General features: G+C 41.9%; 1 protein-coding gene across 3 annotated transcripts in view; it reads right to left on the bottom strand.

The window, feature by feature from the left end:
• Positions 1 to 6,056: 6,056 nt before the first annotated feature.
• Positions 6,057 to 26,131, bottom strand: part of ARID5B (AT-rich interaction domain 5B) — a 182,231-nt gene continuing 162,156 nt past the window's right edge. For all 3 annotated transcript variants that reach the window (XM_002718470.6, XM_070057697.2, XM_008270095.5), the window contains 2 exons: positions 15,480 to 15,678; positions 6,057 to 12,148 (listed from right to left, as the gene is read on the bottom strand). In XM_002718470.6, the coding sequence (XP_002718516.2) occupies positions 9,980 to 12,148; positions 15,480 to 15,678 (2,368 nt within the window). In that variant the 3' untranslated portion in view covers positions 6,057 to 9,979. The remainder of the gene's footprint in view (positions 12,149 to 15,479; positions 15,679 to 26,131) is intronic.

The following is a 26,131-nucleotide window of genomic DNA, read 5'->3' as shown; positions in this document are numbered from 1 at the left end:
TTTTAATAATTTACCTGTAGATTATCTTAAATTTTCCAATGAATAATCACATTACTTGTGGAAAATGTCAATTTTGTTTCTTCCTTTCCAAACTCCCCATCTTTTATTTCCTACTTCTGTGACATTACACTGCAAAGAAACATCATGCTCTCAATTTTTAAAAGAATGCTAAAAATAAGCAAAGCAAACCTCTGATGACAGAAATCAGAATAGTTATTGACTTTTGCGTCACAATGGGCCAATTGACTGAAAAAATGTAACGAGGAAACCTTGTGCTATAATGGAAGTGTACAGTGTTTTGTTCTTGGTCATGGTTCCATGGTTGTGTAACATTCATCAAAATCCATTGAACTGTACACTTAAAATACGTACATTATGGGAAGAGTGTTTTGTGCGGTGATTAAGACGGCTGTATCCCATATCACAGTGCCTGGGGTTGAGCCCTGGCTCCACTTCTGACTCCAGCTTCCTGCTTCCTGTGCACCCCAAGGGGCAGCAGATGAAGGCGCAGGCACGTGAGTCCCTGCTACCCATTGTAAAGACTTAGATTGAGTTCTGGGCTCTTGGCTTTGGCCTGGCCCAGCTCTAGCTGTTGTGACCATTTGGGGAATGAACTAGAGGATGGAAGCTCTCAGTCTCTGTCTCTCTCACTGTCTCTCTTTCTACCTTTCTTTCTTTCTTTTTTTTTTTTTTTTTGACAGGCAGAGTGGACAGTGAGAGAGAGAGACAGAGAGAAAGGTCTTCCTTTTGCCGTTGTTTTACCCTCCAATGGCCGCTGCGGCCGGCGCACCGCACTGATCCGAAGGCAGGAGCCAGGTGCTTCTCCTGGTCGCCCATGGGGTGCAGGGCCCAAGCACTTGGGCCATCCTCCACTGCACTCCCTGGCCACAGCAGGGAGCTGGCCTGGAAGAGGGGCAACCGGGACAGAATCCGGCGCCCCGACCGGGACTAGAACCCGGTGTGCCGGCGCTGCTAGGCGGAGGATTAGCCTAGTGAGCCGCGGCGCTGGCCTCTTTCTACCTTTCAAATTTTTTAAAAGGTGTGCATATTTTATTTATTTATATCTTTATATTTATTTATGTCTTTTTTTTATATATATTTATTTATATCTTACTATCTTTGCCCATTTTTTCTGATTTCTAGGAGCTCTTTATATTTTAGAGAGATGAGCTCTTTGTGATAGTAATTGCAAATATTTATTCCCAAAGTAAATTTATATTTTCGGCCTATAGAAATGTTACTTTCGTGTAAATAAATTATCAACTTTTTATAATTTCTAAGTTTTGATTTGTGGTTAGAATTGCTTTTCCAGTTTCAAGGTTATAAACAACTTCTCCGGTGTTTTCTTCAACATTTTTTCATGGTTTGATTTTATATATTTAAATCTGTAATCCATTTGGGATTCATTTGTGTTTTGTTTCAGGTATGGATCCAATTTTTTTTTTCCAGATAGCTTTCACATGTGATTTCATTAGTAGAATTTTTAATATTCACCATATTTATATTTCTAGAATAAACTCTTCTTGGTCAGTATACAATATTATTTTTGTATATTTCAAATATATATGTTATTTTAGTATATGTATGAACATGTATGTATAAATATCTGTGTTAAATACTGTGTTAAATACATATACTTTTATAATTTACTAGTACTTTACTTACTATTTATACACCTGGTTTAAAAGTTAGATTGGTTGAGGCCGGTGCTGTGGAGCAATAGCGTAAAGCCCTGGCCTGAAGCGCCAGCATCCCATATGGGTGCCGGTTCTGTCCCGGTTGCTCCTCTTCCATTCCAGCTCTCTGCTGTGGCCCGGGAGGGCAGTGGAGGATGGCCCTGCACCCACGCGGGAGACCCAGAAGAAGCTCTTGGCTCCTGGCTTCGGATCGGCGCAGCTCTGGCCGTTGTGGCCATCTGGGGAGTGACCCAGTGGATGGAAGACCTCTCGCTCTCTGCCTCTCTTTCTCTCTCTGTGTAACTCTGACTTTCAAATAAATAATAATAATAGTAAAAAAGTTAGATTAGTCTATATTTTTTCTTTTTTTTACTGTTTTGAATTTTCAGTAATGAGGTAAAAGTAAAACCATAAAAAGAACTGGGGAACCTTTCTTTCCTCTTTTTCAATTCTCCGAAACAGCTCCTAAGACCATCTGGCTGGGGAGATTTTTGGTGGGGAAATTTTTGACTACTGCAGACTTTTTTTTAATGATTTATTTATTTATTTGAAAGGCTGAGTTACAAAGAGCCAGTGGCAGAGAAAGAGAGAGAGGGAGAGATATCGATCTTCCATGTGCTGGTTCACTCCCCAAATGGCCGCAAAGGCTGGAGCTGAGCTGATCCGAAGCCAGAAACCAGGACCTTCTTCCGGGTCTCCCACGTTGGTGCAGGGGCCCAAGGACCTGAGCCATCCTCTACTGCTTTCCCAGACCGTAGCAGAGAGCTGGATCGGAAGTGGAGCAGCCAGGTCTTGAACCAGTACCCATATGGGATGTCAGCACTACAGGCGGCAGCTTTACCTGCTAAGCCACAGCACCAGCCCCAAGGCTGCATTGTTTTTAAGTACTAATCGGACACTTAAAAACTTTAATTATTTTGTGAGCTTTACCTTTCTTTGTGGGAAAATTTTTAAATTTACATTTTGTCTAGAAAACAGCTTCTTTCTTCCAGTTTCCAATCTTTAAACTTAATTCTATTGTTGAGTAACAACAACAACAAAAAAGACAACTATAACAATTTTTCTTTCCTAATGACTTTTTATTGGCATCTTTTCTTTTTTTGCCTCATTAATTTACAAACAATCTGAAGATGTTGCAGTTCAACATTTTTGGCTGATCTCTTAAATTTCAGGACTGAGGAGGGGACGAAGGAGGGAAGCTGCACACAGCAGGAGGAGCTGAAGGAAAAGTCCTTTGATACTCTAGGGCAGGCACTGCTCATTTGGACTGGTCACAAAGCCTCCCTTGTGCCTCGTTTTCCCCAACTGCAAAGCAGGAACAACAACAGTATCTATAATGTAGGATGTCATTAGAATCAAATGGATGAAAACAAAAAACCAATTTAAATGGTATCTGGCATGGATGGAGTTGCCAGTTGGTGTTATTAGTTATTGTTATTATCTACATAAATTTGCACAAGAGAAATAGTTACAGACAGGTTTGAGAACTAGGAGTAAGACACTGAAAACATGTTTGTTGTGGATTGCCCATGCTGCTCGTCTCCTCACCTGGTTGTCTCCCTTGTGTTGAACATTCTCACGGTCTTCATAGAAACAGGTGGAATTACCATGGAATGAAGTAGGGTGGCTTGGACATGGCCACATGTAACATTTCACAGAGTTTCTGGAAGTTGCATTCCAGCCTCACACAATCAGATTTAACATAAAAGGCAGGGCCGGATTACAAAATGTCATAATTGTAGACTTTTCTTAAAGGTTGCTCAATGATTTATTTGTTCCTTTAGTACGTATTTCCATGCATATGAGGTGTAAATCCGAGTGGAAAAATCTTAAATCCATTGTTACTCCTAAAAGATCAAGAAAGTTTTTCCAAGAAGAGGAAAACTGCTGTATGCTTTAAAGTTTACGTGTAGATATTGACCTACCTGTAACTCTGTCAGTCCCTATGCACACATTGGTCATTTGGACTTTCTAGAGCTGTGTTGTCCAATATAGTAATGGCTGTATAGTATAGATGGCTATTTAAGTAAATAGATATTAAATAGAATTAAAGAGTCAGCTCCAAGGCACAGTCCAAGGACTCAGTAGCCCCCTGGGCTGTTCATTACAATACTGGACAACTTTGAACTGTAGAACATTTCCACCATCTGTGGAAGTCCCCATCGGACAGCTCTGTTTTGGAGGGAGTTTCAACACTAATTCAAGTAGTAGTGGTTCTTATATTGGAACCTCAGGGAACAGATCCCTTTGTTCTTATTAGGCTGTCTGAATGTTTATGGTTATGGCTGGCTTGATGAGAAATGGCTTGTTCTTTTAAGCAGGTAAGACAAATACTTTGGAAAGTTGTTTATCCTGGAATTATCCTGGAGTTTCCAAAATTCAGGAATCCTGAATTAGTGAAGCCCGAATGAGTGTGATTAACTAGATTCGCTAGGCCAGTCTTGAAGGCTACGTTTCTTTCACATTATTCTTGGCTAGAGGTTACCTCTTACCCCACCGTTACCTTCTGCCACTTAACGTACCCATTGGCATAAATAATCACCTATTTCCTGGCCACTATCAGTCCTGAAACATTTGTCCACTTTGGCCACTTTCCTAGAATCCATCATTGGGCATTTTCATTGCTTTTGCTCTATGAGTGACATCTTTAGCTAAAGCATGCCCTTCCCAGCAGTATTTCCCAGCCAGCCCTGGTAAAAATAGATAACTTATCATGATGTTTCCTGTTGTGCAGGAATCAAGTATCAGATCGACAAATGCTGCATGTGTCACAGATGGGAGGATTTGCTTTTGATGTATTCCTAGTGATTCACATGAAATGGTAAAATACACATGAATCAGAGTGAGAGCCAGGGAATGGCGGGGCAAGGGTTCCCTGGCCCTCACTTGTGCTTCTGAATGCTGGATTACAATGTGGTGCCAGTCAGCAACAAGAGGGTGAGACTCCTAACATGGTTGCAGCTCCTTTTGACCTGAGAGGGGTGGGCAGTGTCCTCCAGGAAGTCAATCAAGATGAGAAAAAGGACCTCATGTCTTATCAAAATATATGGGTATTTTTCCATTCTAAAGTATGGAGACTTTTTTTGCCCCAATCTCCTGTCCCTCATCTCTGGGACTCATTAAAAGGGAGTAAACAGGGCACTATTTGGTGAATGCATTGTTTCAAAGAACCAGAAGCTGAGCAAAGCCAGGGGGAAACCTGGAGGCAGAAGATCAAGGGAAGCAAAGATCAGAAATCTTGGTCCATCACCGCCAGGTCTATGATTAAAAGACACAGACCTCAGAATATGCAAAGTATTTTTGTAGATTTTCAACCTTTCCCAAGTTGTCTCGCTTCCCAGCTTATCGTCCCATTTATTCCATCATCAAGTCTGGTTCAGTCTTCCTTCTAAGTTCCTCTGAAATGTGTCCACTCTCCCATTCCACCACCCTAACTGAAAAGACCACCGCTTTGATGTTAGATTGTTCTCAGCCTACCGACACACAGCAGCCAGGGAATAATCTTGAAAGAGAGAAATTTGAAGTGCCTCCTCCCTGGCTAAATCATCTTGGTTAGGATAAAGATAAAAGTGCTTAGGGTAGTCTGTAGGAAACCTACCTGGCTGGTGCCTGCTACACTCTCTAACCTCACCTAACCTCATTCCTTCAACACTGTAATTATGCCACACTGGCTCCCTACCCTTCCCCGGTCCTGTAATATCAAACTTGTTCCTGCCCCAGACCCTTTGCACATGTAGTAGTCTGTGCTTGAATTACTCTTCTTCCAATTCTCTGTGGCTTAGTGAATTCTTACCCCTCTTTCATGGATCATTTTAGTCGCCATTTCCTCTTCATGTGTCACTTCACTCAATATCTACTCTCCCCCAGAAGTGGGTCATGTTGAGGTTTTGTATGTATGGGGGTGACTGTCTGATTAACTCTCTTTCCTCTGAGATTTATAAGCTCTAGTGACAATATCTTTTACTTACCACTGTATTTAGAGCTCCGGGCACTAGGCTTGGCAGTTAAGGCACAAGTAAATGTTTGCTGCCAAATAAATATCAACTTTCGTGACTTGCTAGCAGAAAATCAGGTAAATAAAGGAAATGTTCAGACTTATGAGCTCTGGATTCAAATCATGGCTCTGTCATTTGTTAGCCAGATGGTCTTGGGCAGGTGGATCTACCTCTCCTAGACTTTTGTTTTCTCATCACTGAAATGGGCATAGCCATACCTAAAGTTATGAAGATAAGAGATAATGTATGCAAGTTGAGCATGCAGTAGGTTCTCAATGAAACTCATCACCCCTATAATCCAATTTAGTGAGCATGGGATGGCAAGACCATTGAAGAGGGCACAGGGCTCCTCAGGAAGAAGTGACAGACTACTCACACCCAAAAAGAAACAGATAGTAACATTTTTTATTAAATATTACAGTGGATCAAAAAGTACAAAATATCTCTTGCCTGCTATGTGATTGGGAAACTATTGGCACGTAATACAGTATCAAAAGCAGTAATAAGTACAATTTGGAAAACATACAAAATTGAGTGTTTATAGTTGGCTCAGCATTCTTCTGGTAGTGTTTAAACTAATGCAAAGGTTACTCAATAACCTCTCCATTGGGAAACTATATAATATCACTGGGCCATGTTGCTATATACAAAAAAATCACCTTACAGAGCATAGAGGTTACAGAGCTGGAATCACCAAAAGTATACAATATTTACAACACAGGAACCTTTAAAAAATTATAAACAGCCAAGAGATTATGCTGCTGTTCTTCAGACATATTTCAACCATGGGGAGACAAGCAGAATATCAAATACATCAACAGCCAACACTGGAGTTTAAGTGCTCAAGGTAATCATTGCAATGGTGTGGGTCTCACCAGGGCAAAATCACTCCCATTTCTCTTTGAAATTGGGACAAGAGTAAAACCAGACCAGATGGGACTTGGCTGACCACCACCAAATGTGACTCTGTGGGACAACAAGTGAAGAGAAATAAATGGTTCTCTTTGAAGGCACACTACATAAAATATTTTTGTGGGACCACCTCGAAATTTCCATCAGACACACCAACACAGTGAAATACAGTACTTGGGAATTCATGCACCAGGTCAGAAAGTCGTAAAGTCAACACTGAGTTTTAACAAACCCTTTGTATATGCCCTGATAAACAAGTGAACTTAATAGCATCTAGCTAGTCGATAAATAAGTCAGTCCTGTGGCAAATATTACAAGTTCAAATCACTTATTAGCAGAATTCTTAATTCTGAAACTCGGTTGGGCTCTATTTTTTTTTTAATGTTGAGTTGCCAAAAGTTAAATCAGAAGTTGCATGAAAAGTTTTTTCAAAAACTATTTTTTGGAATCTCCAAATCTCCAATAAATCATGGTCTTAGTGCATTTGGAATTGCAACATTTCTTGGAAGCCACACTCAGTAAATAGATTTATGACCCCATTGCCAATTAGATTCTACAGTTTCCTTTACAGAACAACCAATAACAATGGTTTGATTGCACAAAGAAAGGCTTGTGCAATTCCATTCAATAATAAGGCCCCTTGAACTCAAACAATGCAAACAAAGCCCTATTTAAGACTTTTTAAAACGTAGTTCTCAGCCAATGAAGAATTCAATGGTCTTTTTGAAAGATTTCCAAGATCTCTGTTCAGAGTTTTAAAACAAATAACACACTGCTTCTGTCCGGGACGTATACCCGTTTCTCTTTATTTGTCCTGATGTTTTGCTGAGGGTATGAGCTCCCTCAGACAGAAACAGTGAGTCTTCTCTCAGAAGAGATGAGAAAAACAAAAGCTGCACTATGTTAACATTGTTTGAAAATGGTGTGATCAAATTCCAACATGATGAAACAGACTAAAATCATGGCAGTGAGGAAAACAAATGCCCCATCTTCCAAATGAATAGGTGAGCTCCACTGGGGAACAGACACCCCCCTTTTTTTTTTTTTTTTTTTTTTTTGAGAAACAAACTCATAGAAACCATGTAGTACCATCTAGCCCATGTCTGCTGCAGAAGCACAGGAGTTTTGTTTCCTGTCCATGTCCTCTGGTTCTATGACCATTCAGTCTAGTGCAACTTTCTTCTGTGTGTCCTGGCCAGCATTTTGCCTGCTGGAATTGAGATTTTTTTTTTCCACCCCCTCTATCTTGTGCAATAGCAGGATAATCTGCACTCACACATTTATAATCTAAATTCTACTAGTCTATCTATGGTTCTATTAAATATATATATATATATATATTATTCCACAGGAAGGTAAATAATTAATTGAAGCAAATGGAACTCTTAACACTGGATCTCTACATTCTTTTGTTTCCAACTTTGGATATTAAATATGTTACATGGAATATTTGGCTTCATATCATGGAGACATTTCAATACAAATGCACGACATGCATGGCTTTGTGTAAGAGCCGCAGTTTCATTGTTACCAGTTTAGAGTACTTTGCAGTGAGTTACCTATTTAGAAGTTGAAAATTGTCATCAGTTTTTGTAGAATTAAATATCTCAGAGGTAAAAGACTTGGTTAACTATGGTCCTAAAGCCTACTAGTAGTGTTGGGGGATGGGAACGGTGGGCCGGGGAGTTCATTAAAGCAACCTTCAGCAGGGATGGGACTTGGGAACAAAATCCACTCTCTGTGTTGGTCGATTTTTGAGACACCTAGAAAATGCATCCACTTTGATATTACACCTTGGCAGCAAATGGTATAGAGTGGAAGAACGACTGTAGACATTCTCCACACCTTCCAGCTGCTTCAACAGCCTGACCATTGATTTCCAACAACAAAAGAAATCATAATGCGGACAATATTTTCAGGTGATTAAAAACATGAGCCAAACCACCCTGTGTGCATGGACACACTCACCGCTCAGGCTCATAATCCCAAAGAGGATGACTTCCTTTTGAAACGGATAGCCTAGTATGCCAGTTATCCCCAAAGAAGTGGCCTGGGAGATTCTTCTTGGGAATGACAAGAAATCAAGTTGATGGAGACACTGTGGCCACCCAGCAAAGCTCCAAGGCTGCCAGGCCCTCAGCTGCTCCTTCTCTGCTGGACAGCCGAGCTGTACCCTCTTCCCAGCCCCCTTTCCCAGGCCATTTAAAGGGATCAGGGCCAACACCAATGTCAATCAGTTTGGCTCCTGTTCTAATTTCTGAAATTCCTAAGATATCTGTGCAGCCCACAAATATGTCCTCTAGACTCTTGTTATTCAGCAGCCTGCTGCCAGCGAAGTTTTGTTTTTATGATTCCTCTGGTATGTAGGGCAGTTTCACAGCCTAGATAAGGTAAGTACAATGCTCAATATTTTCACATAACCCAATACTTCAAAGCAAAGCATTTGGCCGGGTAAGCAGTGTCTAAGCTCTTTCAACTATGCCATTTATGAGGAACAAAATCCGTAAGTTGCGGGTCGGCAAAGGAACGTTCTTTGCACAACTGTGTGCTCGGCTGCTTCTCTTTCATTTGTTCCACTAGAATCAGTTGCTTCAATTTGTAAACAATAACTTTACCACCCAAAGCTGCTCAAAATGATAAGATGTGGCAAAATTACAAACACACATCAACACCGAGGACAGTCAGTCAGCCTTTAAAACAAACAAAACAAAACAAAACAAAAAGACCTGCAAACAAAAGCTGTACTGTTTAATTAAAATAAAAAAAAAAGGACAAGGAGGAACCGGGAGAAAATGGAACGACCTGTATATAAATTAGGTGAGCAAACAGTGATCCGGGTAGTTTTAAGAAGCAAATATATACAGTCAATTTAACAGTGTTTACTTCTCTGGATTGTTGAATAGTGTCAAAATGAAAGATCTCTTGAAGTTTCACTATACATTGCATTGATTGAACCTTGGAGAGTTTTGTGAAAAGAGTGGGGGGCATCCCTTGGCATGGCTCTGCCAGCTTCCTTGCCCCTTCCTCTGAAAAGCCGGCCCCCTTGGTTTAGCCCAGATTGTTTCCTGACCATCCAAACTCAGACCGGGCCCTCTCAGTTCTTCCTGGATATACATAAACCCCTTCAGAAGACCCACAGGCAAAGTGAATGATCCGGAGGTGCCAGGGCATCCGAGTAGCAAGGGGGGAGGGGGGTCGACACTGACCAGCCGAGGCCAGAGCTGTCCCAGAAGACTCAGGCATCTTCACCTCCCATCTCGGCCTCTGTGGCTGGGACTCATCGTACCCCCAGATTAGAAGAAATACTGACTTCTAACTCTATGAGCCGCCCGCCCCAGGGCAAAGGGGTGCAGCTCCGGCAGCCAGGCCGTCCTGGGACGCAGGGCAGAGCCAGGCCTACAGTTTTGTGCTGGGGTGTACGGACGACAGCTGGGAAGACGGGAAGGCAGCTTGAGGATTGATAGCAGCTAAAGGGTAAATGCTGTTGTGCAAAAGGTCCCCGTACGAACTTCCTACCGGCGTGGCCGCAGCCAGGTGTCTGTAGAGCTGCTGAGAATTTGTGGGCGATGTAAAAATGCCTCTTTGCATCACAAGCGAGTGGAAAGCCAGGGGCTGCATGAGTGGAGAAAGCACAGTCTGGTTTTTCAAGTACTGCAGAGAATGAGAATACCCAGCTGGGAGCCTGGAGTTGAGGCCCGAGTTACACAGGCTCCCAGAATACAAACCTGGGAAGATCGGGGAGGAGAGGGGCAGCTTGTGGCCCTCCGATCCGCCCCCCGAATGCCCACCGTACGCTGCCTTGCTGCCTTCGCTCTCCTGCTCAGAGGCCTTCTCCTTCCCAGAGACCTCCTTGGACGGGTCCAGCGGAGACACGGCCCGGGCTTTTTTCCCGGCAATCACCAGGTCCAAATCCTCCAGGCTGCGCTTGATGGGCCGCGCCGCGCCTATGTTCTGAGGGCTCATCTTCCGGTGCAGGATAGGGTGGACCATGCCTTCCATCTTTCGGAAATTCTCCAGTCTCACGTGGTGAGGCTTCCCGGACCGCGAAAGTGACTCCGGGTACTTCTTGGGGGCCGACATGGTCATAGGCGAGACCCGGCAGGCTTTCGGGTGACAGTCTCGACTCTGGCTGCTTATGACGTGGAACTGGGGCATGCCTTTGCTCTCCTGGGGCCCTGGGGCCGAGTGGGCCAGACCCAGCACCTTGCCGGTGGGTTTGTGCGGATTCTTGGGAAGGCTCAGATCCGTTGGCTGATCATCCGTGGGGGCGTCCGCCGCGGCCACCTTCTTGTCTTGCAGGTGCAGGGAGGCGAGATAATTGACATGGAGCTTCTCTTGGTGTTTGTGGGAAGGAAACGAATTGTTTTCCGATTCCCTGTACATGTCCCGGGAGGGGTACTTGGACGGCTGCTCGTTGTGGAGGTGGTGCTCGGTGTGTCTGTAGAGGCTGTGGAGGTGAGGGGAGGAGTAGAAGTCTGCCAGGAAGCTGGGCATGTGCGAGTGGGGGAGTGCCCTTTTCTCTAAGAGTTTATCCTTGCCCTCCTGCATTTCTTGCTTCAGGATGTAGGAGTCAGCCAAGGAGTTAAGGTGATGATGCTTGGAGAAGCTGCAGCGGTGGGCGTCGGCACGACCCAGCTTGTCGTGCTTGAAAATGTCATTGATGCTCTTCCTCTCCTCCGAGGGCTTGCCCTTGAAACTCTGCACGTGCTGAATCACCGACGGCCGACTCACCGCCATGTGCTCAGTGCTTTGGCTGTGGTGGGTCTGGGACAAACCGGAACACAGGTCGTCCCGGGCTATGAGTTTCTTTTTGCTGATCAAGGGGGGTGGGGAGCCGTAGGGGTAGCTGCTGGAGAGGCCGGCCCCACTCACTTGGGACAGAAGCTTCTTCTTGGCCAGGGGGGACATGATGCCCGGGTTGCCCCTGGAGTACAGCAAGGGCGTGTAATTCAGTCCATGGTTCTCATTCAGCGGCCCCGTCAGGTCTTTGTCCTTGAACATGTCGAACGACTGGACCACGAGGACCTTCGGGGTCTGCTTGAGTGCGTTGTGGATGTCGTCGCTGCCCAGCTGGTCCACCTTCACGGTGCAGTTGGCGATGTAATCGGCCATGGCTGGGAGTTTGTCCTCGTCCGCCTCACTCTGGCTTGCCGCCGGGGGCTGTGTCGGGGGGAAGCTGGGAAAGGGGGCTTCGGGGAGGTCGCTTTCAGGGCTCTCTGTGAAACAGCAGGGTTTAGATTCTTGCTTTGAGTCTACCAGGGCGCTGGGAGGAGTGAGGGGCTGTTTGCCAGCTCCGAGCTTCGCGGCCGGGTCCCTTTCAGGGGCCAGGGGAGCATCTGGAAGCAGAGGCGCAGGCGCCTTCTCTCCTGACTCCTCGGCCTCCTTCTCGCTGTGAGAGCCTTGGTCTGTCTCACTGTCCTTTTCTGGGTCTGCTCTGGATCCCAGAGGCCTCGCCACAACCTCCTGGTACCCGTCCACTTTTTTCTTCACGTCTGTGGCTGGGAGAGGGTCTGTGACGTTTTTCTGGTTTAAAGTCTCATGCTCTTTCTCTTGTTCCGCAGAAACCTGATCAAATATTTCAAAAGACAGTCAGATGAAAACCAAACACACTGACATGTTTTGCTATGAAATAAAATATTACACACGGCAGTTTTTTTTTTTCCTTGAAAACAGGCTTGTCAATCAGCTCATGGAGTTTTTGTGGAGCTTTATTACTCCCCAATCACGCCTCTAAACAAAGAAATCTAAATTACAGAAACATTAGGGGAAGTATGCATATTCACTTCAGTCCCTTATGAGACACCGATCAAAATAGCTAAGTGTTATGTTCTGACGGTGCACAATCATATCGCTCCTTGATTCTAATATATAGTTAAATTCTAAGGTTGTCGTCTTGTCAAATCAGTCAATTATCCAAATGGGTTTTAAATTACACGTTGTGTTTTATGACACTCCTGAGAAAGATTTTTTTTTAAGCATCTCTCTTTCAAAAATCCAACCAACCCCATGCCGACCACAAACAACACACTGACTGTAACACCTTGCCTTTCTCTGAGAGGACACATCCCTCCCTAAGATGCTCGATAGGATGCCTTGGAAATGAGCGATGATGCTTCAGTGGTAACCATTTCCACTCAGTGGCACGTGACATGCTGAGAATGCCAAAATATGGACAAGTATGCAACGCCTGTCCACCTGAGGGACAGAGCAGACTCTTGGCCTTCTGAGCCCCAGCAGATGACATTTCTATCTCAGCCAAAAATGCAGTTGTCAAAATTCAGGTGGTGCGTGCCACCATAATAGAACATTTCTGTTCATCGAAGTAAATGATGGTCAATGAGATGGACACCCTTTGTGTCCCTGTTGGCAGAATTTGGGGCACAATTCAACCCATTTATTGCATTATGAAGTCATGTAAACTCTGACCTTAACAGGTCACTTTAACTTTCCACCTGCGACCCAGCTGGCTGAGAAGCCCTTTCAAAATTGCTGTCATTCTGTCCTGACATGTTGTAGGAGGACAGTAACAAACACTTGTACTGAACTGGTTCCCTGCCCCCTGCCTTCAAAACTCATCGCTTAAACTTTGCTCTTCTCTGCTAAGAAAAGAAATATCAACCACAACAGTATCTTTGGGCAAGACTGAGAATACTGGTTGAGTGATACATGAAACAAAAATGTTAAGGAATCACACCCATTTCATAAACATTTCTCCTTAAATCCACTTAAAGCTATTCCTGCCTTTCAGGGATATGCTGTATCTAAGAGCCTTTGCTTATCATTTTTATTTCTTTAAAAAAATACTAATAGCTACCTTTTCCAGTACAAATGTCATTACTTGTTCTACATTAGTAATCATCATTGGTCTCTTGAGCTTATACATTACATAAAAACAGAAAAATTAGTTGACAAGGGAAAAGGGCAAATTGCATTTAATCGTTCACTTTGGATGGGGCCGTAGTTTGAAGTCAGGGTATGGGGAATAAGAATCACTGAAGCTTGCATACCCAGTATTCTGGTTATATCAGACTCATATGCTTCTGGTCACAGAATAAGTTTAGGGGACTTTTGAGTGCTAGGCAGAAAACGGTTAGTGGTGCTTTTTCAAAGATACATTTTATGGCCCGCTTTAGGATGTTCAATGGTACCTTCCTACCATGCAGTTTGTAATCCAATTACCTGCAGATAGTGAATTTGACCATAAGGAATTTACCACCCCTCTTATCCCTAAGTTCTTTGCTTCATATTGAAAACATGAAAAAATTAAAAACAATGAAAATAACGATGACAACAATAAACTCCAAATACAGTCAATGGGAAGAAATATACCTGGTCTATAACATGGATGGTCTACATGGAGAATGGGAAGTGACTATGATTGTAAGTTCAACCTTGGGAGTATGAGAGATCCCATACAGTTTAGAGAAACTGACCACTATAGTCTTTGCAACCTAAGACACAGCTCTCGGAAGGATGCAGTTGGGGTCTAACAGCTTCCCTGGGGCTTACTCTTGGGAATGGTCATATTCCAAGCTAACGATCTCAGTACACAGGCTGATGATTCCTCCTCCAACTCGCAAACCAGTGGTTTCAAACTTCATCTCTAAAGTGGAGCAATTCAGAGGTCAGTTGGCCCCTTGGTCCGCAGCTTGTCCCCTGGTGCTTGGGCAATGCTGTCCATATGGTATCTCATAGAACTCCCTGATCCGAAACCCGATAATAAATCACCAGGCCAACAGGATAAAGGACTAAAGGACGAATGGAATGTGAGCCTTAACTTGGAATTTCCTTGCTTTTGGCCATTTATGTTGCAAGCTTGCAGATGTTTAGAAATCTGTGTCATCTTCTCCCCCCTCCACTTTAATTACTAGAGCTTAAAATAATTATAAAACTTAAAAATAAAAATAAAAAACAAATTCCTCCTCTAAGCATATTAATTTCTTCTATAGAGTCAGTTGGGCAAGTTAATGACTAGTTAGGAGATGTGTATATGTGTGTGTGTGTGTGTGTGTGTGTGTGTGTGTTTTAAGTCAGTGTTTAATTACGGAGTCTCTTATGTGTTCATTATAAACCTGATTTTTAGAGGGTGTTTAATATCAGCACCAAAATTCCCTCTGGGGTTGAATCCTAGAACACACTGTCTCCAAATGTGGCTGCTAAGATTTTTTATGGGCAGCAGGGTATTTTTTATGATTCATGTTGAAACAGAGCCCAGATCAGCCGCCATGACTGGCCATGCACAGACGGGAATGGTCTCTAGCAAAGAGCTGCTGGGGGCTGTGGGTAGCTTGAGCTTGTTTTAAAAGGTTCAGAAACTACCTGTTAATATGAGAGATAATAATGGTTTCAGAGGAACCATTTCCAAATTCCCCTATAAAGAATATGTACTTAGATATTTCTAAATTGGTCTCAACCCAAGGCTTTTGCACAGAGGTCAATTATGGGAGGGAAACACTTCTCTCAAGTTTTTGGGAGAGTCCTGCAAAGACACATCGTGGATTTCAACAGCCCTCCCCAATCCCTTGACCCTGCCCCAGGCGTGTTTTAAAGTCAGAACCACCCCTCAGATAGACTGGCTGGGAAATGGCCAGAAGCCTCCTTCTGGAAGGCCTTGAGCTCCATCTCCAAGTTTGAGCATTTGCTGTGAGTTTTCTACAGGATGCGCAAGTCTTCCTAGAGTGTCTTCTTGGCCCATCCCATTCTATGCCAGTATTGCAGTTAGCTCCAGAGCAAATGCAAAGGTTTTTGGGAGCTGGGGGATTGTGAAGCTGAGATTTTTTGACTGTCTTGGTCCAGGGAAGAATCGGGCAGGGACATAACTGTGACTTCAGCTCGCAGAAGACCTCGAGGCGGCACGTGCCTCACGGGGACATTTCTGCAAAGGGCAGCAACTCACCTCTGATGCATCCTGGGGCTTCGGGGCATTCTCTTTCTCTTTCTTGCTCTTAGGCATTTCATGTTTGATGCGTTTGGTTCCTGACACCTTTGTCTTATTGTCATTTTCCTGCGAACTGTTCTCCTGTTTCCGAGGTTTAATTGGAGGCAGGGGTTTATCTTCCTCTCCCTTAATAAACCTTTCATATGGTAGGATTAATCTAAAAAGATAGAAGAAAAGATGATCAATCAATTGAGTAATTCCAGCAGCATCATGCTACAGAGGTTTACTATGCCCAATATATAGTGCCCTCTTACCTGAGGGGGATATCTTCCAACAAACCCTGTATGTAGTGTGCCTTTATATAGTGTGTATATGTATGTATTCCTGTGTGTGTGTGTTTATATATATATATATATATTCCTATATATATAGGAACACACACACATACACTATATATAATACATATATATTCTGTTTTTGTTTTTCCCAAAGAGACCTTTCATTTATGAGTATAAATTTCATAAGTATAAGTTTAGGAATATAGTGATTCTTCCCACCATACCCACCCTCCCACTCCCATTCCTACTCCACCTCTGTCTCCCTCTCCCATTCTCAGTCTCATTCTCCATTAAGATTCATTTTCAAATAACTTTGTACACAGGAGACAAACTCTATACTAAGTAAAGATTCCAACAATTTGCACTACATACATACACACAAAACTGTTTAAGAACAAATTTTACAGTTAATTCTCATAGTAGAACACATTGAGGACAGAAGTCCTGCATAGGAAGTACGTGCACAGTGACTCCTGTTGTTAATTTAACAATTAACACTCTTATGTATGACATCAGTGATCACCCGAGGCTCTTAGCATGAGCTGCCAAGGCTATGGAAGCCTTTTGAATCTACAATCTCTGTCAGTATTTAGACAAGGCAGTGAGCAAAGTGGAAGTTCTCTCTTCACTTAAGAGAAAAGTACATCCTTCTTTGATGGCCACTTATTTCCACTGGAGTCTTTCTCACAGAGATCCTTCATATAGGATATTTTTTGCCACAATGGCTTGGCTTTCCATGCCTGAAATGCTCTCATGGGCTTTTCAGCCAAACCAGAATGCCTTAAGGGCTGGTTCTGAGATCAGAGTGCTATTTAAAGAGATTGTTGTTCTGTGAGTCTACTGTGTGGACTGCTTCCATATTCTCTCTTTTTTAATTTTTTTTTTTTATTTTTGACAAGCAGAGTGGATAGTGAGAGAGAGAGAGACAGAGAGAAAGGTCTTCCTTTACCGTTGGTTCACTCTCTAATGGCCGCCGCAGCCGGCATGCTGCAGCCGCTGCACCACGCTGATCCAAAGCCAGGAGCCAGGTGCTTCTCCTGGTCTCCCATGTGGGTGCAGGGCCCAAGCACTTGGGCCATCCTCCACTGCACTCCTGGGCCACAGCAGAGAGCTGGCCTGGAAGAGGGGCAACCGGGACAGAATCCGGCGCCCGGACCAGGACTAGAACCCGGTGTGCTGGCACCGCAAGGCAGAGGATTAGCCTATTGAGCTGCGGTGCCGGCTCTCTTTTTTAATTCTATCTATCATTATTACCAGGCATTTGATCTTATTTCTATGATCCTTTTGACACTTAATCCGATCTATATGATAACTTTAACACTTAATATGGTCACTTTAACACCTAAGATGGCATTTTTACCACCCAGCTTATTAGGATTTTGGGTCCCTCAGCAAACTTTTAAATTGTACCCTAAGAAGTAAGTCTGTAGAAATGCATGCAGAACTATACAGCTTTACAGTTACAAATTTCCTCTTCCATCTCTTATTCCCACTCTTATTTTTACTGAGATCTATTTTTAATTGACTTTATACACATACTTAACTCTATGTTAAGTAAAGAGTTCAACAAATAGTAAGAAGAAGAGGAAAAAAAAAACTGTTCCTTGACAGTCAAGACAAGGGCTGTTCAAGTCATTGCTTCTCAAAGTGTCAATTTCACTTCTATGATTTCCTTTTAGGTACTCTATTAGTTATCACAGATCATGGAAAACATATGGTGTTTGTTCCTTTGGGACTGGCTTATTTCACTAAGTATGATGTTTTCCAGATTTATCCATTTTGTTGCAAATGACAAAATTTCTTTTTTTTTTTTATTGCTGTGTAGTATTCAGTAGAGTACATATCCATGATTTGTTAATCCAGTCTTCAGTTGACTGGCATTTAGGTTGATTTCCATGTCTTAGCTTTTGTGCAGTGAGCTGCATATATATATATATATATATATATATTCAAATGCTAAAGTTTAACTTATAAATTAGGCACAGTAAGAGAAAAACAACAATAATAAAATAGGATAATATAGCAATTTTCTGCAATACAAATTATGTGACTGTGGTCTGTCTCTCTTGAAAGAATTAGCAAATATTAATATTTTTGGACTGCAGTTGACCACAGGTAACTGAAACCACAGAAAGAGAAACTATGGATAAGTGGGGACTATTACAAGAGCAACTATTGAATGGCTTCATTTCCAGTGACTCCAATGTATTTCTAGACACTTACTCCACAGTTTAGTGATCTACATCCTTGGCCAAACTCAGTACCTGGTAGCCTAAATATTTAGGTAGCATAAATACTTTTCTGCAAGATATTCGTCTCTTTGGTTTGGTGGTTCTCTATACCATGGATATCAATGGAAATGGCCAAAGTTGATGACATCATTATGCCCACACACTTGGCTAATTGTCAGTGATATCACAACAGCCACAGCTGCCGTGCATTCCCCATTCCATCAGCAGCTATTGACTCAGCATCTATTATGGGCCAGCCAGTGTTCTGGGCCCTGAGATACAGCAGTGAACAAAACATTCAAAGCTGCTGATCTCATGATGCTTATACTCTAGTTGGTATTAGAACACACAAGGTATATATTACTTAGGTCATTTCATATAATCTCCACAGCATCTCTATTATTATTATTATTCCCTTTCTACAGATTATTACTATTATTATCCCCTTTATATAGATGAAGCAACTGAGAGTTACACCACTCATGAGAGATAGAATTTGAACCTAGTTCTGCTCATCTCCAAAGTCTTTATTTGTATGCATGTCAAAACATAGACACAACATAGACAAAACATAGACCAGGCACTCAGTGTGAAAAAGTCAGTGGAAGGCAAGCACAGCTTGGCTGAGAGATGGCTGGCTGCCCTGTCCTGCAGCTCTAGGGGGGACTTCAGTTGGAGGAAGTCAGCTCTGGGGAGCCAAGGAAAGGAGGGTCCGACAAGAAGAGGCAGACAGACCACTCAAACCACAAAAATCACAGGACTGAAAAATTCAAGCAAATTTTAATTATATAACTTTTTTCCCCCAACAAAGTACATAAAATTGCTCTAAAAAGAGAAACATCAAACAGCTCTAGTTTTAATCTGTTTTCCCTTTGCGATGTAGCTCCTGATCTAAAAGGGAAAAATAGCTGATGTAATTAAAAGGCATGGATTGCATTACAATCTCAGTTTCAACTTCAGTGATTAAAGTTTTTATAATGCATTTGGTATGATTAATGACTCACTGTGGGATTAATACAAGACTCAGCCTTAAAAATATGAACTTTAATACAGCAAACATAATTTGTTTTAAATAAGACAAGTTGACTCAATGAAGAAAATGTACTTGGCTTATACACAACAAAAATCTGTTCAAATATTGAGAATCCTAATTATTTTTAAATGAAGACTCCCAGGCAAAAATTTCTCTGGTTCAGATATTTGTTAGTTATTCTAAAATTGGTTTCTAACTATGCAATTTGTACCTCAACTACTAAGACACACATAATTGTTCAGATTTCGGAGTATGGACGTGGGGGGACATTTGTGATTGTAATATTTCATTCTTTAATAAAATACCAAGTAAATTATGGGAAAATCAAATCCGAACTTACAGCATATTAGACAAAATTTATTTACTGAGCATGCTCGGACAAGGTATGTGCAAGGAGGCGTGAATAATATTTTTGAGCCCTACATCTGGCAGTGAGCCAGCCACGAAGATCAACACAGCCCATGGGGAATAGTTATCTTCAGATCCCATTACAAACTGAGTTTAAACATGTTACAGCTGCTAAAACTGGAAACTGCTCTCTCTATGTAGACTTACTAAAATAATATACAGCTGCCAAATACCTGTTTCCCACTGTAATATTACAGTTAATGTTTATATAATAAAAAGCATAACTAAGCAGAAGGAGAGAAAAAAGCAATCTTGTTCGTACTTGAATTTATTCTGTCTCATCTGTAAAGTCCCCAACAGTCCCCCAAGTTCCTTTCATCTGTGTGGTATGGCCAGGGACTTGATCCCCCTTCTATATCAGTAGGTTGGGGAATTTTGTCTGGGAGCAAAATGCATTGACTATTTTAAACTGGAAAAATGTTTTATATTGGCTTTAATGAAAACATATTTTATTGTTGGGACAGATAGATTTGTTTTACTTTTGTTTTGTTGCCATGGGAACCCAAAGAGCATTGAAGTCTGGGTATAATATTCCAATGGTTATGGTTGCTTGATGCCACCCTTCCCCCGACTCAGTTCTCTGACTGAGATGGTGACACCATTAAGGACCTTCTTTCCTGGCAAGAATGACAGCATTCTCTTGGACTGTGGGGAAGGGCAGGAAGGAAAGCAGAGAATTGCAGAGAGCCCCAGTGAGCTTAAGAGAACCTTGCCCTGCCTAGGTTCTGATAGTCGAAGGCTAACCCAACTCTCTAGTTAGGTGCTAAGGAGACTTTAATTTCCTTTTACAATTTTGCAAGTTCACAACACAGGCCAACATTTTCGTTTCAGTTCTTTTTTTTCTTTCATTTTTTTTCTCCCTCCCCTTCACTCAACTCAGCAGCTGGCTGGCCGACAACAGTAAAAAATACATTTCACTTTGCTAGTCAAAGGCCTAAAGCCAGAAGCAGGAAATCTGGAATTAAATGTTTCTTGTATCTGGAAAGAGGCATGACTAAGGTAAAACTGAATCCAAACACAAGCACTGCTTGTTCAAGGCTTCCAGAGGGAGCATGGGTGTGAGTGTGTGTGTGTGTGTGTGTGTGTGTATAAGGTCAATTCGTGTTTTTTTTTTTTTTTCCTTCTAAATCACTGAAAGATAATTATAGTGGCTCAGGGAAAAAAGACTCCTAAAATAAAACGAGAGAGGCAGCAGTTAAAAGGAAGCAAGCAGAAATACGACCAGCTAAGCTCTGAAGAGCAAGCCCAGCCCCGTACAGCACACAAACAATCGCTGCTTCATAGAGTGATTTCCGTTTGGTAGGATTTTCACTGAATGTTTTTTCAGTTATCCTGTCATGGTACAACACAATTACCCCACAGGATATGATCTTATCATTTGATTATTAGAAGTTTTTACAGTACATGAAGACGAAAGCTATTATGGGTTTCTGAACATGTAAACATTCAGCGTCCATGAGGTCCCATTAAAAACAGGTTAGCCAATATAAGGTCAACATTGCCCAATGCAGGAAGCTGCGTAGGTTTGTATTTTATAAAGAATTCTGTATAATGCAACATGCCTGTGTCTTGCGGATGATTATCCCTCAAATATTTGTAGTACAGCAAAGATTTAATCAGTTTCTAAACTGTAACAGATAAAAGCAAAAACGTATCCCAGCCCCCAAGAATTCATTACCCTGGAGAAATATTTTCAATGGGCTGCAACTCTAAGGATGCAGGCTGGGTTTTAGGTGGGTGGAAGTCATGGGGAAGAGAAGCAGCGTATTCATTAGAAACTCCAGGGAGATTTTTTTTCCCCCTCCTGATCTACATCTAGTCTGGGGATTGAAAGCTGGGCAGATAAATGGGTCTTTATTATTATCCAGATTTCACATTTCAGATTAGCAAAATGCTTATTTATGATGCCATTAATGGATCAGAAATAGGTAAGCCATCATGTATTAAAAAATAACATCCTTCCATAGGCATAAGATTTGTAGCAGCATGAGATTTTATTTTTCCCTAGGAATAATACAAGAATAACATTTTCCACCCCAAAGCAGAAACAGTAGGGGAGCCTTTTGCTATCACGGAGATTCTTATTAAATTCAGTCACTGTGAAAAGCAGGATTTTTCCCCCCTCATTCTCCTTTTTTTTCCCCTCTCTTAAAAATAAAGACGACTTAAAAATCAACCCAAGTTAAAATTAACAAATCAATGGCATTATAACCTTGATTTATTAGTGTCTGAGCCAGTAAATTATCATCATACAAGAAATTGCTGGTTTGAAAAGATTTCAGCTTTGCTAAATCTCAAGTTAAATAATGGTGCTCGCTATACCAGGTTTTTAGATCTGCCTCATCCGATATTATGAAAAATTCAATACATTTCTCTACAGCAGAAGTCAGGGGTCAGCAAATCTATTACTGTAATGTAAGTAATCTGGCAACCTGCCAACTCTTTCTCCCTTTTATTATTTTTTTAAACACCAAGGCAGATAATTTTATATTTACAAAGTCTAAAATCCTCCAGGGCCTTGCCTCTCTTTCTCAACAAAAGGCAGCAGCCTCACATTAAAGAAATGTATATCACACATGTCCTCATGATTTGCATTTCATACAAAGAAAGAAAAGACCCTTCATCTTTATTAGGCAACATTCTCCTCCCCTCCCCACAAGCAGAGGAAAAATAATGTCAAATCTCATCTGAACGAGTAACCACTAATGTCTGTTGTATTGATTAATGCTTGCATGGAATGACTGAACTTTTGGGCCAAAACATTTAGCAAACAGTACTTAAGAGGAGAAATGAGAATCCATCTATTTATAGAGCTCTGAAAAATGATATTATAATAATGTCTGGAACTGATTCAATCCAGAGAGTAAGGGAAAGAAGTAGGAAATCTTTAGGGTTGTATTTGAATCGCAAACTCATTCCAATTACTTCATAGGCCCTTTCATGGTATAAAACCAGAAAAAAAAAAAAATCCAGACCCAAAGATTTGCTGGTATTCTTGTGGTATCCTTGCTGGTATCCAATATTTGTGGAATATTTTAGGGGCAGAGAGAAATACAGTTGGTATCCATGTGAGGTTAAAATGCTACTACTCTTTTTTTACTACTAGGTTTTTTGTTTGTTTGTTTGTTTGTTTGTTTTTCATGGCAGTAGAAAGGAAATGACATATTGGTTCCACTGGGGCTTCCAACCTGACCTGATCCCAAATGGAGTCATTACACCTCCAAGTTGATTCCAGGGTTGATAAATTCTAAGCCTTGGCTAGACATTTCCCTTCGCAGCCAGAAATTGAAAATATAACTTTACTGAGAAGTGTGGGAAGCAATTTTTCACCAAATATGGAGCCAATAGGAGGTATATTTTTCCTTTCTGAGGATGAAGTACACACACATGTTAAGTTTCCAACAAGCACGAAAGTTTCTAATCTCACATACGATGCCCCTCTCAAGGTGCTGGCCATGACTATGAGAATGGCAGAGGGGTGGTCAGGTGGCAGGGAAGCACATCGAAAGCCAAATACATTACTGTGCTGCGCAAAGGGCCAGAGAAATGAGAATGTTTCCTCAGTGGGCACAGCACTCCTTGAGCACAATAGCAATGGTGGCTGCTTTGTTTCTGCTCTTGGAAAAGCCACAATCCATCTGAGAAGGATGTGAGCCGCAGATAAAGATCTCCATTTCATGGTGTGAATTTCAGTGGAGTGGAAAAAACAGTGTGCGGAGCTTAACATCAGTAACCAGGAGAGCTGAGAAAGAGGCCTTTAGTGTCACCTCCCCCCCCTAAAATAAATAAAAACAACAGGGTGAACTGAAAGTTTTGCACACCAATCCATGGAGTGAGGAGCCATGCTGATGTGTAGGCCATGAAGAGTGAGCCCAATGGAAGCATCCACCTGAGCTAGGAACACAGCAGAAGACTGTGTTCCCATTCAAGAGCTATCAAGGGTGAACTGTACTATGCTGTTTAAAAAGGAAGTAGCATCATCTGTATTCTATAGTAAGACACCTAAAAGGGATGGGATATATTATTAGCAAAAACAAATCATGGCCACTTGTCTTCAGAAAAGCTTTCTTCCCTAGAAAAATGATCTGCTCAGCAGGGGCACCATGTCCTACTCATAGGGCAGCAGAAGTTGGTAAGAAAACATATGGAAGGCATTATTATCCTCCATTTGCCCTTGAAATAGTGAGAGGGTGGTTTATGAGGCCCGCTGGTAATTCTGACACCTCCCTCCACAGTCCTGAGTGGCTGCAACTCTAAGAGAGGAAAAGGAAAGGTGCATGGTGCTTGGACCCAGCAAGGCGTGCCAGTGTGGCAGAGGTCGCTCAAGGATGTCAGGTCCCCTGAATTAGAATTACATGGACTTCAGGGGTCTGGGTTAGAGGCAAAGTGGAAGGGTGGAGAAACTTTGGGTTGTTCTTACATATTCTGTTATTAATAGTTCTGCTATGTTAATATCTGATTGATACTAAGCACTTTACATGCCTTCACTGCAACAATGAGAAATATCCCACAGTATATTATTTAACCCTCATTAAACAAGTGATGAAACTGAGGTTCAGAGCTAAGGATTTGGTGACTAGCCAGTGGCATACTACAATTTGAGATCAAACATGGATCCACCCATCTCTGCTGGTCTGAGCTCCCTTCTTGTCAGCAAGCTGGCTGTCACCTTCCTACACAGCCTAAGAAGTACCAACAGAGGTAGATACTGAAATGACCATCCTTCTATGGGTTAAGTGCATCCCAAGCTCCCAGGGAACTCCTTAAGAAATTTGGGTGAGTGTTCTCTTGTCAGAGGTGACAGATCCACGGAATACATATGCAGGTCCTTCAAAAAAGTTTGTGGAAAATGGAATCAAAAGATAAGCTTAGGGTGTGGGCATTTAGCCTAAGGGCGAAGACATCTGCTTTTCACACTGGAGTTTCTGCGTTTGATCCCGGCTCCAGTTCCTGATTCCAGCTTCCTGCCAATGCAGACTGGGAGGTAGCAGTGATGGCTCATGGAATTGCATCCCTGCTACCCACATGGGAGGTAGGTACTGAGTTCCTGGCTCCCGTGTTCGGGTTCCAGCCCAGGTCCCACTAGCCATTGTCTGTTGTGGGCACTTGGGAACCTCTCTGTCTCTGTCTTTCTGCCTCTCAAAAAAAAAAAAAAAAAAAAAAAAAAAAAAACAATAACAAAAAGGAGAGAGAGATTAAATTTATTTGGGTGCAAAAAACTTTGGATATTCATGTATAGTTTTTTCATAATACACATTCTCCATGAACTTCTTGATGATCCCTCGAATGGGTTCACTCTACAAAGGATCAACTGACTCCATCACAAGCAGTCCTATGGCTCCAGGCATACCACTTCTCTTATAAAATGCACAATAACCATTCCACAGCTCTTTAAAAGGTGCTGACCTTTGTTGGATCAGGCCCAACTTAATAGGAGTGTACTTAAAAACATTCATGGAAAATGGAAATGTAAGTTTATTTTGTTGTGAAAAAATTTGAAATCTGAGAATATGCAAGGTATTTAAAAAGTTGAGGAAAGTACATATTCCAAAAAACTATGCATGGATCTCAAAAAACTTTTGCCCACAAGTAAATTTATCTTTAAATTCCATTTTACAAGAACACCTTGAAGTATCCTCATGTTAGATGGTAAGAGAAACTCAAAAATCCTCTCCCCCATAAATCCGGCTGGTAGGACTTAAGATGACCAAATCTGAGCTCCCCCTGGTTTCTGCAATGGAGCTCCACTGGGACTTGACATGCCTCCTTGCCACTTCTAAGACTGTCTAGATGGTGGCATTCCCATGCCTTTCAAACAAGGACCACATTGAAGAAAGTTGGGATGGATTTAAGGAAGCAGATTTATGTGCCCCAGAGATGAAGACACTTGTACATGCCCCTTGCCGAGAACATGGACCAGAAACAGCACCCAGCCCTGCGGGATGCCAGCCAGCAAGGATGGCAGCAATGAGTCTTCTCAATGACACAGTGACAACTAACTCAGAGTCGAGTTGCATGGATCCACTTCAAGGGCAGAGGAACATTATTTCAGGAATAATAAACAAGCATAACTGGAGTGTTTGCAACATGATGTGCACCCTGCAAATAAAGCAGGCAGTGTCCATATGGAAAAAGAGGCAAACAACTCTTGCATTTAAGTAAGTCCCTTGCATGGTAGATACCAATGGTTGTAGAGCTTCTGATATGTTCAATTCCCCACCACATTTATTATTTTGGTCAAACGCTGTAAGAACTTGTACAAAAACAGAATGTTCCAAGAGGTTTTCAGTGGATGAGTTAAAGATATGTTTTAATGGTAAACAATTATATTCTTCTGTCATCTGATACTTTTTTTTCCTCTTTCTTTTTTGGAAACATGCTTTCTGAATTTTCAATAGTTCCTTTGTGAAGGCATCTGTTACTCACATAATTGAAAAGATGTTTGTGCAGTGGTATGCTTGAGAGTACAGTTATTTAATCTTAATGATAAAGCCCCGAGGACAGAAAATCATAAGTAGAAACCTCTTGTTATTTATCAAAAAGAAAAGGGGCTAAGACACTTAATCTATTCACAAATTTAAATTCATGCTTGATGAAAACTATCAATAAAACATGGGACTTGCAAAGATTCTTAAATGCTATAGTTAAGTTCAAAGGAGG

The sequence above is a fragment of the Oryctolagus cuniculus genome, chromosome 15 (genome assembly GCF_051225735.1).
Source record: "Oryctolagus cuniculus isolate XC-2025 breed Fujian yellow rabbit chromosome 15, ASM5122573v1, whole genome shotgun sequence".
NCBI classification, from domain to species: Eukaryota; Metazoa; Chordata; class Mammalia; order Lagomorpha; family Leporidae; genus Oryctolagus; species Oryctolagus cuniculus.
This window is presented reverse-complemented; position numbering and strand designations above follow the sequence as displayed.